The 19,186-nt window shown below is 41.9% G+C and overlaps 2 protein-coding genes across 8 annotated transcripts; one reads left to right on the top strand and one right to left on the bottom strand.

Annotated features, from left to right (window-relative positions):
• Positions 1-4,169: 4,169 nt before the first annotated feature.
• On the top strand, positions 4,170-10,778 carry LOC143329739 (putative ferric-chelate reductase 1). The gene is made up of 7 exons (XM_076745764.1): positions 4,170-4,209; positions 5,026-5,126; positions 5,740-5,946; positions 8,073-8,183; positions 8,305-8,446; positions 9,403-9,552; positions 10,272-10,778. The coding sequence occupies exons 2-7, from the start codon at positions 5,028-5,030 to the stop codon at positions 10,319-10,321; spliced, it is 759 nt and encodes a 252-aa protein (XP_076601879.1). The 5' UTR covers positions 4,170-4,209; positions 5,026-5,027; the 3' UTR covers positions 10,322-10,778.
• Positions 10,779-11,349: 571 nt separating this feature from the next.
• Positions 11,350-18,747, bottom strand: LOC143329266 (heterogeneous nuclear ribonucleoprotein C). Of its 7 annotated transcripts, none has more exons than XM_076745078.1 (9): positions 18,599-18,731; positions 16,476-16,584; positions 14,325-14,593; positions 13,981-14,053; positions 13,722-13,772; positions 13,364-13,533; positions 12,943-13,056; positions 12,552-12,718; positions 11,350-11,981 (listed from the first exon to the last, which is right to left on the bottom strand). In XM_076745078.1, exons 2-9 carry the CDS (start codon positions 16,478-16,480, stop codon positions 11,862-11,864), a joined length of 969 nt encoding a protein of 322 aa, XP_076601193.1. In that variant the 5' UTR covers positions 16,481-16,584; positions 18,599-18,731; the 3' UTR covers positions 11,350-11,861. The 7 variants fall into 7 exon arrangements, with proteins under 7 accessions (XP_076601193.1, XP_076601195.1, XP_076601196.1 ...); XM_076745080.1 differs by having other exon boundaries at positions 12,552-12,715; XM_076745081.1 differs by having other exon boundaries at positions 12,552-12,715; positions 17,953-18,718.
• Positions 18,748-19,186: the final 439 nt, after the last annotated feature.

Below are 19,186 nucleotides of genomic sequence, written 5' to 3'. Positions count from 1 at the left end.
TCAGGGGCCGCAGGGGTTGATGACACGCAAAATTTCGAATAATATACGACTATAACACACATATATAACAGAGTGCTTTCATCTCCGAGTCAAAATCAAATCAGATGTTGAGGTTGGGCTAAGACGTCACCGCAGATCAGACTGTGTAACATCAACATTTCGTCCAGGAAACGAGCGGCTAAGGAACTGTTTTCCACCTCGTCACTGTATTTTCTGCTCGCTCATCTCTCACATGTCCTGCTGTTATCTTGCGATTCAGGCTTGTTGAGGAGATTGCGAGATCATGAGTTGATGCACAGCAGAGGACAGTGTCTCTATTGTCTCTGAGTCTCTGCAGGCGACAGTCTGGGTAGGATGATCGTGTGATGGCTGCGCAGCGTCTCATGTTGGCCTCTCATCAGCCTCCCCACGTGCTCACGCTGCATGTATTGTTAATACGTTGATTTGGGCATTTTTGTGGAGAAACTGTATAATTTGAATAATTTGTGAGATACACCAGAAAAATCGACATTTTTAGTTGCTTCGATTTGCACGTCGTGCTGCAGTTTGAGTGCTGCCAAAACGCTTCGTGCTTCAGATCGTGTGTTACTGGAGATGGGAGATATAACAGATTACATGTAACTGGGATTATTAAATCAGTTTCTGAAAAATAAGTAAGTATAATCCACCTGGATTATATTTGAAAAATGTCTCTTTAGATCACAGTGACATTGTTGAGGATTACTTTATTCATTTTTGAAAAGCGTGTCTGACACATGGGTGTCGATTTGACGACAAAATGCATTTGAACGAAAATGTTTTGAAATGCTTAAAGAAAAAAAAATATTTGTTTAGTTTCAAGTGTGATACTTTGTGTATTTTAAGTTTGATTTTGTAGGACTGAAAAGTATTCAGATTACATTAGAGTCCTCCAATTCAATGGATTATAATACTAAAGCAGTCTGACCCAAACCTGGAGCTAAATGCTAATGTCAGCATGCTAACATGCTCACAATGACAATGCTGATGTTTAGCAGGTGTGATGTTTACCATTATCACCATCTTAGCTTAGCATGTTAGCATGCTAACATTGGCTAATAAGCACTAAACACAAACAGATGTGGCTGATGGGAATGTCACAGGTTAGGCAGGTATCAATGTCACACTTCAGGAGCTGTGGAGATGTTACCTCAGTTAACGGGTAATCCAGAGCTATTTCATTAGATTTTAGCAGAGCACATGTACCCAGTACAAACTCCACTGACATTTCTAAATGCTCAGCGCTCCGTTCACACTCATCACATCGTTAATTCAGCCAATTCATGACGCTCAGCGAGCTCTGGTCAGATGAAACAATCATCAAAATGCCACCAGCATCAGTGCGCACAGCAGCCACGCGGTCTCTTCAGGAAACGCTTCTCGAGCCGCAGTTTTGTCACTTTGGACTCAGCAGCTTATTTAAGGTGTGTATCCTGATCAAACAGTCCAGACCTACAGAACAAACAGTGACTCAGAGCAGATCGACGTGGAGACATCAGACCTGTAACACCCTGCAGCCTGTTTGACGAAGGATCGCCGTTACGTAAAACATGTCAAATATTCTTCAGTCTGAAGGCTCATTTCCACTCTGTGCTTGCTGAGGTCTTTTTGGGGATGTTTAAAGTGATTCTGTCACTCAACTAAAATCCCCTTTGTCCCAGATTATCAGAATTATTCAAGTTAGTTTTATAGAAAGTAGAGAACCATCTCAATAATAAAGAACGTCTCCTCAAAGAGTCGTCAGCGGTCAAACGGCTGCTGGAAACTCCGCAATCACACGTCAACACTTCAGACTACGAACCAAGAAAACAAAGCGTCCTGTCAGTGACGTCACTCGCAGGTTAATTAAGTCATGAGCACATTTTTTTCTGAGCTGTGTTGGTGACTGACTTCATGATTTCTAACATCTGGCTTTGGCCCTGAATGCGCCATCAGCATTTAACTGACGCTTACAGCTAAATATTAACCATTTATTGACTCTAACCAGGATTTTCACTGTGGTGTTATTCATCATCCTATTTATTATTTTACTTGCATTTGCACAATATTCAAATTCAAAATTCAAATATCTTTAATTGTCATTGCACAGGTACAATGAAACTGAGGTCGAACTCTCATGTCAGTGCTATTTAAAGGACATAAAAGATACAACAGACACAGGCACATTATAATTTAAATAAGATAAAAACTATCAAATAAATAAAATACATATCCATGAGGAGAATTAAAAAAAAGATTATTCCAGGAGTATTTATCTGTGTTTGGCATTGTTCATTGCAGTCATGGCTCTGGGGTAAAAACTGTTCCTGAGTCTGTGTGTTTTGCTGCTCAGGGCCCTAAACCACCTCCCTGAGGGGAGCAGTTCAAAGAGGTGATGGCCAGGGTGGGACGAGTCTTTGAGGGGGCTTTGGGCCCTCTTTAGGCAGCGGCTGTTGTATATTAATACAATAGTTTTTATAAATGTATAAATCAACCACAGCAGCACGAGTCAATTTAACTGGCTTCATTTTAAGGTGGGGGGGGGGGGGGGGGGGGGGGAATAAATGCGGCTTTTGTGACCAGGTGAACTTTTCTTTTTTTTTAAATTGAGCTGAGATTTTATTGTTGCATATGTTGTGAAATGAATCTATTTGGTAAAATATAAACAAATGCTTTCACTGTCTGTTACAGTAAGTAGCTGTTACTCATAATCATACAGGCGCAGACTACAGCCTTGATTGTTTTTAGAGAAAAGAAGCTGTTCGCCGCTCGCTCTGGAGCGCCGAACAATACCAGAGCAGCTGTGGACAAGCTGAGTTTCACTTTGAGATTCAGTTTCAGGAGAGGCCCAAACTGGTTCTTTCTCCTCAGGTTACAGTAATTGTTAGGGTGCCTATAGGCAGACCGATTCAACGCCGATAAATCAGACGGTGACCTTTTTCACAATACGTCACATAATGGAGGCTCTTCATTATGTCTTTTTTTTTAAAAGTGTTGTTGAGCGGGGGGGTCCACCCTGTTTCACAGATATGTGACCAGTCTGAGTCCCAGGAGAGAGTTCAAGGTCTCACAAAGGGGTTAAACATGGTTTCATGCGGGCTTTTCCACTCTGACAGCTGCATAATACAGAGAGATATAATAAATCCTTGTTTGTTTTGGTGTGTTTAACGTTACACCTACTAATGTCTGATGTCACTACTTCAAAATCAAACGTCCTCTTAGTGTAAGAATCCTGTTTCCAAAAGACACACACGAAACACAAATAAAACGGGATGTGATCATTTGCTAAAACAGCAAAAAGACAACATATTTAATGTTTTCATCGTCGGCTTCATTGATTTTTGTAAATATCTGCTTATTCTGGATTTGATGCAGCAACATGTTTCAAACAGGTTGGGACAGGAGCAACAAAAGACACCTGTTTGGAACATTCCACAGGTAAACAGGCTCATTGTTAACAGGTGATAGTGTCATGATTGGGTATGAAAGGGGCGTCCTGGAAAGGCTCAGTCATTCACCAGCGAGGATGGAGCGAGGTTCACCACTTTGTGAACACATGACTGGATAAAGGAGATTAATACATGAACTCAGGGACACTTTGTGAATCTGTTGTCTGTTAAGAAAAACGTCTATTTGAAACTGTGGTTCTATAATTATGGACTAGTTTCTGTAGTCTTTATTTGACCTCAAGCATAAAGATTTTTTCTGGCCTTTTAGATGATAGCTGGACTACTTTATTGATCCCTTTTGGGAAATTACACACATGTGCATACAAACTGTGGTACTCAATAAAAAGTAAACAAATAGATTGAGACTGAAGATCAGACAGAGCTCTCAGAGCGCAAATTAAAGCTGAACGTGCAAAGACTAAAAATCCAGGTAACCCAGAAGATATTACATATGTTTAATTAACTATTTGTTAGGTGTACAGTCTGTAATCCGTTCTGAGGTCTCAAAGTCCTCGTCTGTGAACCAGAAACTGACTTCCCTCAACCTGCACGAGGTTTGTTTCAGAGAACCTGCTTCACACCTTCCAGGCAGGTACGGCCACGCCCTCTTTAGGATGCTGTGATACTACCCCTCCCGCCCCCGTGCTCCCCCGTCCAGCGCTGACATATGCTGATTGAAATCATCCCTGCAGGAATCATATGCACACAGACGAGCAGAAAGCGCTGAGCAGAACATTCCCGCAGCTCAACACTCACAGCTCAGGTGAGTTTCTCACATAAATTCTGAATGGAATCACATTTTAGAATTTGATTCACCTGAATCACTACTGTCAATCTTTAATTTGATATCTTTAATCTTTAATTTATTATTTATTGTTTTCTAAAGTTTCATTCGGTTAAATTTCATAAAAGCAACTAGAAATGCATTTGGGCATTAATCTATTCTGCTTCTTTGGGAGAAGTGGAAAGTTGGTCCCATCTTCTTTTGTACGAAATACGACAATTTCAGAGAGTTTCTGATGATTGAACAGAGTTTATGGTGCACAGATGATGAAAAACTGGGACTGCTGTTTTACGTTTGAGGTGTTTAAGTTTGCTACCTTTGTCTCAAAAGCCTGGAAGAGAGGCAAGATGGACTATTTCATTATTACTGATTCTGACTACACTTTTATAGTCTAACACAGAACTGCATATTATGATATATATATTGAAAATAAAGGTTTAAAGAGCTGCTTGGTAAAGTTGACTGAGTTTGTTTTCTTTGACTTTTATTGATTGTTTATTATATATGAATTTGTGGTGTCCACAGCTGTAAAATCTTCATTATGTCATTTTTTTATCTATGTCAGTATATCAGCTTCTGTTTTTGCATCTTAACATCCTTAACGTAGCAGAATTACAATCACACACTTAAATGACAGATTCCTACAAATGTAAACATCAGAAATGTTGTTTAAGTCATCAGGTGCGGCTTTAAGAACAGTTTTAATATGTCTGCGATGACATCAGACCTTATGTGTCTGATATTAAACGCTGACTCTGTATTATTCTTGGCTCATTTGCTGTAGTCTCCTGTTAGGAATGGAACGTGGATTCGTCCTGCTGGTTGCTGCACTGACGGTTTATGTGGCTTCTGGTGTCCAAGGAACGGCTCATTTGTCATTTGCCAATAATACACAGGTTGGCTTTATTTCATTTTTATCCTCCCAGTGTAAACACTATCTTGACCTTTGTACTGTAAGCAGATAATCATAATGTTTGTTTAATGAGGTCACATTTCATAGTGCTGCTTTATTCGAATCTAAGATGGATCGAGATACAAAAACTGCTAGAACCTACACTTATGTACAACATCTCTCTTTGGCTGAAATCTGAAATTTAAGGAAAAAAAAAAAAACATTACCCAGTAACTTCAGTCGCACTCCTCGTCACAAATGAGTGACAAACTGCTTCAACTCAGCGAAGTTGTTCAGATAACTCCGTCAACCTGCTTCTTAGGATGGCTGCTGCCTGATAAAGTCAATTTACTCAAGATTTGCATTTGTACACGTAAAAACAAACAACAGGCAGAGTCAGCTAGAAGTAGTGACTCATTTTAAGTATCTCTTAATGTCACATTGCTGAAAATATCCAATTTCATCAGGAGAAATGCGAATCTTTCCACTGGAAGTATTCTAAAAAATGCATTAAACGTAGTTTTACCACCAAATATTGTCATAACTTCTAATGACACATATGTGTATAAAATGTCTACTCTTGTGACCTGGTGTGTAAATGCCTGTGTGTCTACCAGGTGAACATCACTGAGGCTGGCTGCGGAGTCACTAAACTATGTGTGACGACACCAGACGGATGTGATCCTGCAGGAAACACCAGCTGTCTGTTTCTGTCTGTGATCGCGAGCGCCCCAGTGGCTCCCAATGGCACTGACCTGTCCGTTGAACTCAGGGGAGACTCCATGGGATACGTCGCCGTGGGACTCACTGCCAATGCTTCAGAGGTAACACACAAACAATCACTAGTGCGAAAATTCAATGCAACGGAGGTCAATTTCAAACATCTTTTTGCTGAAATAGACAAATAACCGTAACTCACATTAACTGGATCCTCCGGGACTTGGTCTACAAAGGTTTACTCCTTCAGAGGACCTTCAGACCAGGCCGAACCTCCTTCTCTTCACCAAATGAGCATGTCTAGATTGACAGAGACCAAATGTAATGCTGTGAAAAGCAGCCATGGTTTGTAAAGTCAAAGATTCCCACCATGAAGTTCCCCTTGAACAGTGAACAAAATACTCCTACTGGTGGTAAACTGAGGTGTGTTTTAGGATACGTGAGTCTAATGAAAAACGCCTGGCAAATACTATATAATGCCCAACTGTTAAGGTATAAAAGCTCAGATAAAAAGCAAATGAACTTCCTATTTTATTGACGGAGTTCATCACAAACTGCTGTTAATAAAACCTGGCCATGCGACATTTATGAACTTGATATGTTATGTATTGAGCAGATAAGGACTGCCTCTTCCTCACTGAACAATACTGAAGGCTATATTTTTATTTTGGGGAAAAGAAGGCTTCATCTCTCTGCTTCAGGTCCTGATATGAGACAGTATGAAATAACATTTTCCTCCATGTTTGGCAACAACAAAACATTCACAGACCTGCAACTGTCATCGATAGCAACTGTCCAACTAGCTAGTAAAGCTAGCGAGCTAGCAATAATCACACAAGTTGGAAAAACACTGGTGCTGACATGTCTGATAAAGTTGACATATTATCATAAGTTTGCACATTTAAAACCACACTGAGGTAGAGCAACCTCATGATAACCTCCAAGCGCTTATGTAAAGTTGTGACCCACTTAAAGCTAACGAACTTACCATGCTAGCAAGACACAACGTTAGCAGCTAGTCTGTTTGATGAATCGATGTGAAATGTGGGTCATAAAGCAGAATGGTTCACATAACTATGCCAAAGTAATATTACAACAACAAAGTAAATAATAATGACCAACTGGCAACATTCAACAATGCTTCTTTACATGTCCAAGGCTAACACATTAGCATTAGCTACCCAAAATATACCAGACAAAAGAAAATGGAGCTCATTAGGTGCCTTTTTAGATAAAAGAGCAATTAGGTAACAGCGACGGCCCAGGGAATACTGAATTATTGAACACATAATCACTAACCTCTGTCATGGCCGGAGGGTCTTCTCTTCGGCGAGGCAAAACCTGCTCAGCAGTGTCTCTGTGGGATTGCGGTCTTGTGAAAGCTGCTTGTCGGGGATCCAAACTCTGCAGAAGAGCATTAGCTTCATCCCAGCGCGTTTGTCCTTGTAGCTCATCCAGTTTAGCATATTTGTAGCAGTAATGACGGATGAGATTGGCCTTTTTTTAAGACTGTCCCCACAAACTAGCTTAGACCTCACTGGTTTGTCTTTTAGTTCACCAACAACAACAGAAGCGTTTGTACATTTCTCTTTGAAAGCGCGACACTCCTCACCTGTTTACGTTTTGTTGAAAGACGCCATGATGCATTGCTCCGCGTGTTGCGTTCTGGGACCGCTCGGAAGATTTTTTTTCTTGTTAAAAAAAATGTATTTAGAAATTGTTAACATCCCTTGGACTAAACAAGATGTATTAAAATGCTCAAAATATAAGATGCTACATGGTTAATTCATTTAATTAACTTCATTTTTCATGTTATTTAAAGTCAAGAATTTTTGCTCCTCGAGACCATGAAAACATTCTGCACCGCTGCATATCTGCTTAACAAAGGCGTTGTCGTATGATGTGTAAGTGCAATGCGAAATACTTTCCAGAGCCATGTGAGACCTCGTCATGAACATACAGGGACGTAAAACACATGCCAACCAGGAAGCAGAAGTAAAAAAAACAAAACAAAACAAAAAAAACAATATTGTACACAATGGCTTCAAATATCGGAACAGGTGATCATACTGGGAACAAGAAGTGCAGGAAACTTAACTATTGTCATGACTATTTCATCACTTTATTGACTTATTTCCAGCCTTAACAAAGACACTTGTATAACACTGGAATTTGTTATTGTCTTCACTTCAAGGCAGCCATCTCATCCTTTCACCGCTAATTCTGTCCTCAGGGCACCGCCATGCTTTTCATCTGTGCTCAAAACAGCTCGGACAATGGGACGTTTTTCTTCCAGACAATGCAGAGAAACAACAGTGACAGTGAACTCACCCCGACGGAAAAGGCGAGGCCTCAAATTTACTGTTACACAGAGGGATAGAAAATGTGTTCCATTCTTCATGCGCAAGGAATATATAATATACAGTATTTACCATCTTTTATTCTATGTCACGTTACATCTTCAGACGGTGACAGAAATCCGAGGCTTGGTGAAAAACAACGTGATCCAGTGTGAGTTCAACATCCCGGAGGTGAACGCCACCAACGCCAGGTCGAGCCGTGTTACCACTTTCACCGTCCTCCTCGGGAATGGAAGTATTGATGGGGGTGAGTGGACACACATGAACACACACTGTACATAATATCACTTTGATTCACAACATAATTTCCCCACGGAGACAACATTTGTTGTTGTTGATCATGCATGGCTGAGCATCCTGTGTGTTATTACATGAAGTATGAATTTAATGCACAAAAGCATTGGCGTGTGTCCACAGAGCACAATCTGATCAGAAATGGAAAAACAACTTTAATTATATCTGATTACTTTATGTTTTTCAACATCAATACACACATATTTTACACCAAATTACTGGTGAAAATACTTAGATGTTTAAGTTTTCACCTAGTGGCATAAATTACAATCAACCAATAATATCAGCACAGATCTTCAAGAGAAAGGTCACCTTTATAATGACCATGAAGCGCTAGTGTGTGGTTTTGACACGGACCCAATTAGCTAACTTATCATGCTAGCAGGTAGCATAGAAGGCAACATATACTAAAGAAAAAAAAACTGTTAATATTCATCAGTGGTTCATCAGTTTTGGATAAACTTAAAATTTTGAGCATACAAAATTAAACCTAAACTAAGTACTTTATAATGACTTCCAAGTGCTTCTGTGTAACTTTGACACTAGCCCAGCTAACTGCTAAGTATCATGCTAGGCGCTAGCTAACATAGTTGGATAGAGATATAGCAGCTAGCCTCTAATCAATGAATGTGAAATAATTTGAAATGTATACAGGTTCAGACAATATGTACACTTCAGTCAAAATAAAATAACTTTCTTTAACTATTTTTACACCCATCCCAGTTTGGGGATGGTCTGCCTTCATCAAAAACGGGGTGAATTTGGAAACTGATGTTGATTTACGTTACATTTCAGCTGTAAATGAAGTGAATTTAATGCATGTTATTGTGATTTTGAGCTGTACATCCACACTCCCGTCAGTGAGGACACATCTGACCTCCCCCTCTGTCCTCTCATGTCATCCTTCAGACACTATCGGCCCCTTCACCATCTCACTGGACAGCGGTTCTCTCAACCTCGCCAACCCGGCCAGCAACATCGCCACCACACCTGCGCCCAATGTCACCATGACCACCAGCAACACTACATCAGGATCCAATGGAGCTGTCCACCCTCACGGTAAACATCACACCGCCATTTTACATCAGCACGCCAGTCTGGACTGACGCTCTAGTCCAGAAGGTCTGAAAGATCTGAGGGCAGTCCACGTCTCTATGAATTCAACTGCAGTATAACAGTACATATAATACACTTATATGCGCACAAACAGTTTGACTGTTATGAAGGAACAAAATCAGGTTGATCAATTAAAGCATACGGCTTCAAGAACCTCAGCCATAAGAGCAAAGAAATGACATTTAATTTTATTCTATCGATATGTAAATTCAGAGCAAAGTTCCTTTGATAAAACAGTGTAATTTGGTACTAATTATGGTAAAAAATGGACCGTGCGTAACCAAAAGAGCCTTTCGCTCAACTGAAACAACCTCACCTCAGGATTCGTTTGTTAGCTGTTCTGGAGGTTTTGCAAAATATTATTTAAAAAAAATCACGAGGAGCATGTCTGTCAAGAAACAATGTGTGAAGTCCTCTGCATAATGAGGATTATTCAGAGTACCGGGGACATTGTGTTTGGAAAGAGGTGTGACTGTTGAGCTTCTGTAGTGGAGGCGTGGAGACATGTCTCAAAACCTGGACAAGTAAAAGCTTGATACCAGAAAAAAAAAAACGACTGCAGCCATCACTGCACTGAGCGACCACGCCATTTAAGAACAAACACAGGAGCTTAACGAACAAACGTTTTCTGATAAAGCCTTTTGTCTCTTTGTCCCCGCCAGCTGTGCTGCTGCTGCTGAGTGTCCTCACGCTGTCCGTCATGACGGCCTAAAGGTCCGGGAGGAAGTTGCGCCCAGTTGGATGCAATGGAGACGGCCGACGTGCTGGATTTACGGGTGTCAGCACACTGTATAAAATGTTTTTACTGAACTTAAGACGTGTTTAAAGTATATTTTGCACTGTTTGTACCTGAGATGTACTTTGAGCTGAGGCTCCAGCTAAAAGTTAATGATATTCATTTTACTTGCAAACACTTCTTGTGGTTGAAGTAACGAAATAATTCTTTCATTTTCTGCGCAGGACTTAAGAAAAGGTGTCGTAATTCAAGTTTAGCACTTGTGTAAACGTATCCTCCTCCTGCTCATCTGGCGCCATAAGCACTTTCTGCAAATTTAAAGGCTTTGGTGGAACTAGTTTGAGCTGTGACAGCCAGCCAAAATCCTTCCAGGGAAGACCAGCCAGGGAGTTTATTGTGTTTTAGTACTTACGTGTGAATGTACTGTGACTGTAAAATATTGAATGGACAGCTAAAAAGGTCCACATAATCTAAAGTTCTAATAAAATTGAAACTATGGTTTACTTGTTTGTGTCGATGGATGTTTACAACAGATGCGATCTTACCATTTGCCTGTTTTCTCCTCTAATAACGTAGCTAGCCCGCAGGCCTGCTTACAACCTGTCGGACCACTTGAGCTTGTTTAAACCATTTAAGTTTGTGGTGATATGCAGATACAGAGAACTCAAGAACTTATTACAGCACTCTAACTTTCAGAACCAGTGGTTAGGGTCTGATATCGCTGTGTTGGTGTTGGTCCTACATCATAATTAATGTTGCTCCAGGACCATTTTTGTAACTGACCCATGAAGTTTCTGACTCAAAGCTTTGTTGTCTAAATGTTATGATACAGGAACAACGCTGACAGGACAAATCCAGATAAGACAAGCGGCTGAAGTGTCAAATTCCAAGTTTTGATAAACTGGTTTTCCTGTAAGCTTTGAAGCATCAAATGAAGGAAATGAAAAGTCCACATTTCGCCCCAGAAATCATCAACGCAGTTTGTGGAAAAGACACAGAAGCGCTTTCCATTTTAATATTTTATTGCAATTTATTCCTTTACAGTTGAACTGAAACTAAATAGTATAAAAAACTGACATTAACATACAGACACACAAGGTCAAACAAACTCACCGATGAGGAAAACAAACACATTGAACCTAAAAACAGTCTTTTGTAGCTGAACTTCCGTCCTCGCGTTAAGACATGTCCGTCGAGCTGTCGTCTCTGAGAACATTAACAGTCCATGTTTCTGCCTTCTCCTGAAGACGAGTTATGACGCAGTAAAAACACAAACCAAAACCTACAGCTAGTTATTCCTGTTACAGTGATACTGGACAACTGGCCAAAAGAAAGAGAAACGGCGTTAGGGACGATGGACCGACAGAGTGTGTGTGCACCATGCTCGTGTGTGTGTGTGTGTGTGTGTGTGTGTGCACGTGTTTGCTTTTTTGGATCTACAACGTGAGTGTCAAATCAGAGTCCGAGTTCCTACTGGAAGCTGCGTGTACGCTGCATGCGCCGGCGGAGCCCGTGTCTACGAGTCCTCTTCGCCGTTGACACTGTCGCCGTCATCGTCACCTTCCACGTGCTCTCCTTCCTCCTCCTCCTCGTCCTCTTCCTCATCCTCTTCGTCCCCCCTCTCCTGACTCTTCACCTGCAGTTTGACAAAGCACGTTTGTAGGAGCGAGAAGATGATGCAACAATGAAACGTGATCAGCTTGAGAGCATGTGACAACAGCAGCAGATCAGAATGGAAAGAAACTATTTAAACATGCATCCATCAGACGGTAACTTCCAGGCTGGAATAGATTCATCTTTAGAGCAAAAGCTCAAAGTTTTCAAAAGAGATTACCTTCAGGATTACACATACATACTGGCGTGCAACTGTTGTAGAGCTGCAGCTCATGATTTTTGCCTTCAGCAGCTTCAGCACCTGACTGACACTAGATGTCTGAGGTGGATACAGATCTCGATATTTGAGGATTAAAAATAAAATTCCCCAACAATTCCTTTCTGTTATCAGTTAAATTCACTCCGTCACAACATCAGCTGTGTCTCTCATTCAATAAACGATCCAATGAGCTGCATGTATTGAAGTATTCAGTGTATTTGGGGTAAAAGAAGAAAACTGGGATCTAACTGCATCGACAGGTATCCTGACTGGAGGTGTGAGCATCCCTGCTTTGTGCAGCCCTGGTCACAGTAAACCTTTGTTCAGTCTCACCTCTTCCTCCTCCAGCAGGTCTCCCTCCTCCTCTTCCTCATCGTCGTCCTCGTCCGAGTCGTTCATCTCCTGGCTCTCCCGGTCTCTCTTCATGCCCTCGTCCTTCTTGTTGCTTGGGTGCGGAGGTGAAGTCACCTCGCCTGGCTCCGTTTTTATACTCTTAGCTTCTGCCAACATGGAGGCATATTTAGGACTTAGGAAATAATAAATGAGGTTGTAAGAAGAATGCAGAGAAACTGCGGTCGTTTCAGACCATTTGACTGGATTACATTTTTAAAACACGACTGTGCAGCTGTGAGTTCTTTCTCTGTAGGTGTTAATTTAAACCATCTCCTCTCCATCAGGGCTCAGACACTCTACAGGCCCATTACAACACACCACGTCCCCGTACCTGACTTCTTGCTGTGGTCCTTCTCCATACGCTCCAGGCTCTCCAGCAGGTCGTCCACTTTGCTTTTGATTTGGGTCAACTCCCGCTTGATGGTCTGCAGCTCGTCCACTTTCACTGCAGAGAAAAGGGAGCGAGAACCAGCGTTACAAAGACATCTGGGTGGTCATCTTTTTCTGCAGAAATGGGAGAAACCGTTTGACTGACTGGGAGTGAAATATAATCTGGATTTCAAAGGATCACAACTGTGGACAAAAGACTGAAATGGGGACATCTGACAGGAATCTCATGTGCATATAGCTGTACTGGATTTTCATTCTTTGACTGTTTTGACCACTTCATTACTCAAAACCACTTCCTCACATGTAAAAAGACAGCGTGCAGCACTCTCTTAGGTTTTGCTGCTCGATAAAGCCACACGTACTTGTTCTGGACGAGGAAGTCCTCTGACTGCTCTTGGAGGAAGAGGAGAAGCTGCTCTTGGTTCGCCGGCTGCTTCCTCCACTCAGGCTGACTCTCGGACGCTTGGACGGGATCACGGCCCGCGACAAGGGGGGAGGTGGAGCGGGGACGCGGGACGGGTACGAGTACATTCTGGTATCAAACACAGAACAATGTAATGAACAGACTCTGGACTAGACTGAACGATTCTGTGTCTTTCCAGCTGTGGTCAACATGGACAGTTATTCAGTGAGGACATAGAGAGGACACTGACTGATGAGTGACAGACAACAAGGCGATCTGTCCCTTTCTTCAAGCTGAGAGACAAACATTTCACTCACCTGTCGTAATAATCTCTCTGAAAGTCGTAGTCGAGGTCAAACGAGGAACTGCTGTTCAGGAAGAAGAATGAAAAGAGTCTGTGTGAGGAAATATGTCAGTTCTTTCCAAACGTCTGTCTTCTCGTGTCAGGTGAAAGTTCAGATTATGACTTTTCTGGTTTACTTCCTGGATGTTTTCTATTTCTTTTCACCATGCTCTCTTATGATGTTTTTCTTCAGAAGTGTGAGAGCTGTGACAGTTCACGGAAGGGTGACTGACCTGTACATGTCTCCAGCGGAGCGTTTGGTGGTTTTTGACCTGTGAGGTTTGGGTTCTCCAGCCAGGTTGATGTCTGAGAAAAATGTGTCACAGATCAACGACAGGACTTCAGATCCACTCACTTTAATGTTCAGGTTTTAAGGAAGCTTTTTTTCATTTTTCTCAAGCAGGATTTTGAGGCATCAAAACTCCCTAATTATCCAAAATGCAACTTACAACAAAGTGTGTTGAAACCTAAAACCTCCAGCATGCAAACACTGCTCTAGCTAACTGTTAGCATCTATTAAACATATGCAACCTTTCACAGAAGATTTAAGTAAAAAGTAAAGAAACTGACTCCGTACCAAGTACTTGTCCGACAATCATCCTGCCGTCCTCCCCGTTAACAGCAGACCGGGCGTTCCTCTCGTTGGCGTACTGAACGAAGGCGTAGCCCTTGTGGACAGAGCAGCCTACGATCTTGCCGTACTTGGAGAAGATGGCCTCCACATCTGCTTTGGTGACCAGCAGGGTGTTGAGGTTGCCGATGAAGACCCGAGAGTTGAGGGAGCGCGGGTCGGTCCTGTTGGTGACGTTGCTGCTGGCCATGAGGCTGGAGGTGGTGGGTGAACGACTAGCAGGAAAACACACAGACACACAAGTCCCAGATTTAGTGGCAGAGGAGTTAATGTTCACCCCACTGAACTACTCCTGCTGCCGCTGGGTCACACACTGCCGTCTCCCTGCTGTGGTGCCTGCAGTCAGGACTGCAGTGGACGTCAGCAGGCTTTCCTGGGGGGTTAAAATGTTTTAAATCAAAAATAGACAAGTGCTGACGACAAAAACTGCAGGACGCCGTGACATGGAGCCATTTACCCTGTTTGTATCAACAGGAGGTGGGTCAAACCAGTCCTAAATAAGGCTTTAAAATTACTGAGGAACTGTCATCAGCCTGGACTTTCATAAAATGTACGAGCAGCATGTGAAGCGGCATTTTATTTTTCAATGACCGCCCATTCCCTCAGTATAAAAATAACAGTGAATGATAGAAAAAAAAATTGGAACATTAATTTCACATTCGGCATCACTTGCTTGCACAAATCAAGCATAATAAGCATCCACACAAACACATACTGACCAGACAGTATATGTGAGATCACAGGACTGGGGCCAAAATGAGCCTTGCTCACTGAATTAAGCATTTTGGTCCTTAACAAAATACAGGTGCTTGCTGCATTCACTAAAAGGCAACAGTAGCAGACAAACCTTGAAATCTCGCAGTCCTTAACGTCATTATATCTGCTTTAGGTATTCCAGTATATCAAGTGTGGTTCTGCTGTTCAAGTGTCTACTATGGAGCTTTCAAACCACATAGTGTTATACTGCAGCATGTTAAATATAGTGAGGTTAAATGGGTTCCAGTATGCCACTGGAGATTATATTCAAAGCACTCTGAAATGGCCCATTAAAGCCGACTTGAAAGACTCCATGAGGGCAACATATAATTCTAGTTGGAATAAGAAACCACAGAGGTGTCACCGCTTTCGTAATGGCCTGCTGAAGCTAAATCCCGTATATTACAACTGTATCGACACAAATAACCGCCAGCAGTGCTTTCCACAGGGTGTTTACACGTCTGAAGGACAAACAAAAGGCAAACTGGTGAACTGAGCTACAAGTCGCACCCTTCCGAGGCAACCAATTCATTTTCCAAACTTTGAAGTGTGCTGTTTGTGCTCCAGATCTACAAACTTTCAAGGACTTTCAAAACAGTGGCATGTTTAAAGCTCACGTGTTACTGTTAGGAACAACACATATCGATTCACTGACACATGAAGCTGCATGGTGCAGCATGCATCCTTCACCTCCACCTGAGTGACAGAAACAGGACCTGGAACCTCTTGAAGGTGCCAGAAACGTCTGCATTTTGCAAAGCTGTGAGGAGGGATCGACTGTTTAGAGTTTGATGAGTTCAGGGGTTTAGAGGTGGGTGATACCCTCAAAAGAAATCAGCATTTTAACTTGATATTCATTCACTGAACTTTGGGCTGACTGCTGGTGCTCATAGTATTAAATTAGGGGGTGCTTTGTTTCTGGGGATAAGTCAGGTGAACATGATGAAACAGAAACAGCTATTGATCATTTCACAGCTGCAGTCAGACATGTCCAGAAAACAATCACTTAGCTGTCAAGCAGCAGACACCTTCTGAGCTACACAACAATGTTATGACTAGTTATCTGGTCTTGGATCATGCTCTTTATCATTATACTGCATTTCTCACAGAACAAAGGATTTGTGTGTGAGTGCGTGATCATTCCAACTCTGCATATCCAAAAAACAGGATATATCACAATTACTCCAACAGACACAAGGGAGGGTGTGTTCTCAGTGAAGCCCAGAGTCTTGTGTGAATTTGGAGATGGCCAGTGAGCCCCGATGCAGCAAACATGATAACAGCAGTGGCATCAACAGTAACGCCCCCTGGCTGACAGGGGGTCGAACATTCATCACTCACTCCATAGCGTCTGTGTGCAGGGCTGTCGTCTGTCTGATGTTTGACACTGTGGGCTGGGATCAGTTTGGGCTGGTGTCTCGACCTTCACCTTCGCCCCTCGCGATTTATACTGAGGTGACAGAAAACACACCTCAGTCAAGCTGAGCAGGGTTATCTTGTACCAAGGCTTACCTGGATGGGGTGTGTACAGGAGTCAGGAATGAGGCAAACACAGTAACACAGCTCTTAACAGAAAGAAGGCAAGAAAAAAAAAGGTGCGTCTCCAAGACTATCCCATTACAACTAACCACTTTGGAACTGCAGCCGGGCCCAAATGCATGTGCAAGTGCAAAATCTGTTGCTATTAAGCATAACCTGTGAGACATGAGAATACATATCCAAGCTTTAGAGAAACAAATCTAAACCTAAGTGACAAACCATTACACTCGTATCACTGAGCAGAAAAGTACACTGGATGGGCCCCGAGTTCATTCACATGCTTATGCCCTCAACAAACATGGTTGTATATGTTAGTTTGTACTGTTTAATCAGTGTAGTTCAAGCCCTTTTACAGTGTAATGTCAGCAGAGGATCACATTGAACCACAAGCCTCCTAAAAAGGACACCGAAGTAAAAATCCTTCATGTCTCTTGTAACCTTGATAAACTCATGTGAACTTATCAATGGTTTGTTGCTTAAACACAACTAAAAGCAAATGTTGATTACAGACATTGTCAAATTTTACAATCAACTAGTGGCTTGACTAGTATGACTACATAAGCAGGGTTACCAAATTTTGCAGACTTTTGCCAATCCACAATTTAGAGTCTAATCATAAGCAGTCCCAGTTATTAGACACTGTTTAAGCAAGGAGGAATATCAGTTTGGAGTGACGTGTTAAACAGGTTAGGAACTACTGACTTCTTATATATGAATAATTCAAACCTGGATATTGCATATGACAATTATTACTGTTAGTAGCCCAATAAAAGTAATACAAAACTTGAGTTTTAAGTAAGAGACCTCAATATTTGCACTCCTTGTGATACATGATGGAAAACAGAATTATTTTATACATGTTATAGCACCAGCATTTAGTGTCCTGTACATGCAGTCCCTTACTGTGATGTGTTTTGAATTTCTAAGTATTTTCCATTTAATGTAAGCACTTTTATTCACTGGCCTGCCTCTAATGGAAAAGACTAAATGGGTCTTATGGGTGTACCTGCAGCCTAGGAGTGAATGTGAAGGCGTGGGTTGATTTTGATACACATAAACAGCCATAATACTCTTTCAGATTGATAAACGTTTAATTAATAAAATGTGTAATTGACACGTTATGTAACAAAACTGAGGCCACTGGCAGTCCAAAGCTTCCAAAATCAGAAAAATCACTCTTCATCAGGGGAAGAAAAAACACGGGAAAAATCTACTCCACAAAAAACAAACAGAGCAGCATGAGGCAGAGGGGCCAAGCCTGGGGATTATCAAAAATTACCTAAAACATCCACACCACACCCGCCTGGAACACCGACAGCGCCACCACCAGGCTTTAGTGTGAAACACAGGCCCTGCGCTAGCTTCGGCGGCTCAAAGCCGGCTAGCATGGCTAACGCAGGCCAACCACCAATTGTAAAGCACAAAAAAATACACTGCAATCAGACCAGATCCTCCGCTTGCAAAAACCAAAACCTGCAAAATTCTGGTAAATTTGTTGTCGATAATCTGTAAACCATAAAGGATCAGGATGAAGCTGCGACTATAAAACCAAAAGAGCCTCTGACGACGTTAGCTAGCGCTAACTTAGCTGGTGGGCTGGCTGAGAAGCGTGCCAAAAACAAATCAGTCCCGTCAAAGAAGTCTTCACAATAAACGCTACAAAAACAAAGCTATACAAACTTGCAAAAAGGGGATGAAACTGTAACTAAGATGCATCCAAAGCGTCGTGTTTCTAAAAACCACACCCAGCGTTCGTGTTTTTGAGGGGGATGAGCGTCTCCAAGTTAGCTAAGCTAGCTACCTCGCTAGCCAGCACATTACGTTCTGTCCACTGGCAAAATAGAAAAAGCATCGTTGAAAAAAATCCAAAAACAAAAGAAAAAGGAAGGAAAAATGAAAAAAATGTCTGGGAACAAAATACTCACCACGACCTTTACGAGTAAAATGTCTTGCTTTCGGCAAAATCTGTCAAATTGTTAGTTAGGTCGTCCCTTTTGAGCACAAGCGAGTCACCCCCTGAGCAGCGAGCTAGCTTTCTTCTAGCCAGCGAGCTAACGTAATGAGATGGCGCAGTACAGCACAGTGATGCTGGTTTTTGATTAGAACGCAGCCCGAGGGGGCGGTGTCGGTGACTGAGACATTCCATAAAGATCACCGCAATTCCCGGTGTGATCTGTTAATTAAAACATATTCACCTGTTGTCTTTTCAAATCTGTCCGTCCAGCCTCCAAATCAAAGCCTCCAAATGTTTTGTTTTGTCTTAATTTGTGATCAAGCAAACGGAAATGTGCGTTACATTCATAAATCGTGTGAGCCCTAAATCACAAACATTTTTCTGTAATGGTTTTAGGTCTCTTGGCAGGAAAAAAATATTACAACTGTCGATCTACAGTATATAGAAGATAGTAGAAAACCCTGTGTACTCGATGTACTGTATGTAATACCTGCAGTACCTTCATATTGTACCTGCATTTCTCTTAATATACACAGCGCTATAGGGCAACGAACTGGTG

This window comes from Chaetodon auriga, chromosome 12 (assembly GCF_051107435.1).
Source record: "Chaetodon auriga isolate fChaAug3 chromosome 12, fChaAug3.hap1, whole genome shotgun sequence".
Lineage (NCBI taxonomy): Eukaryota > Metazoa > Chordata > Actinopteri > Chaetodontiformes > Chaetodontidae > Chaetodon > Chaetodon auriga.
The sequence above is the reverse complement of the archived record's forward strand: the minus strand, read 5'-3'. Positions and strand labels throughout refer to the sequence as shown.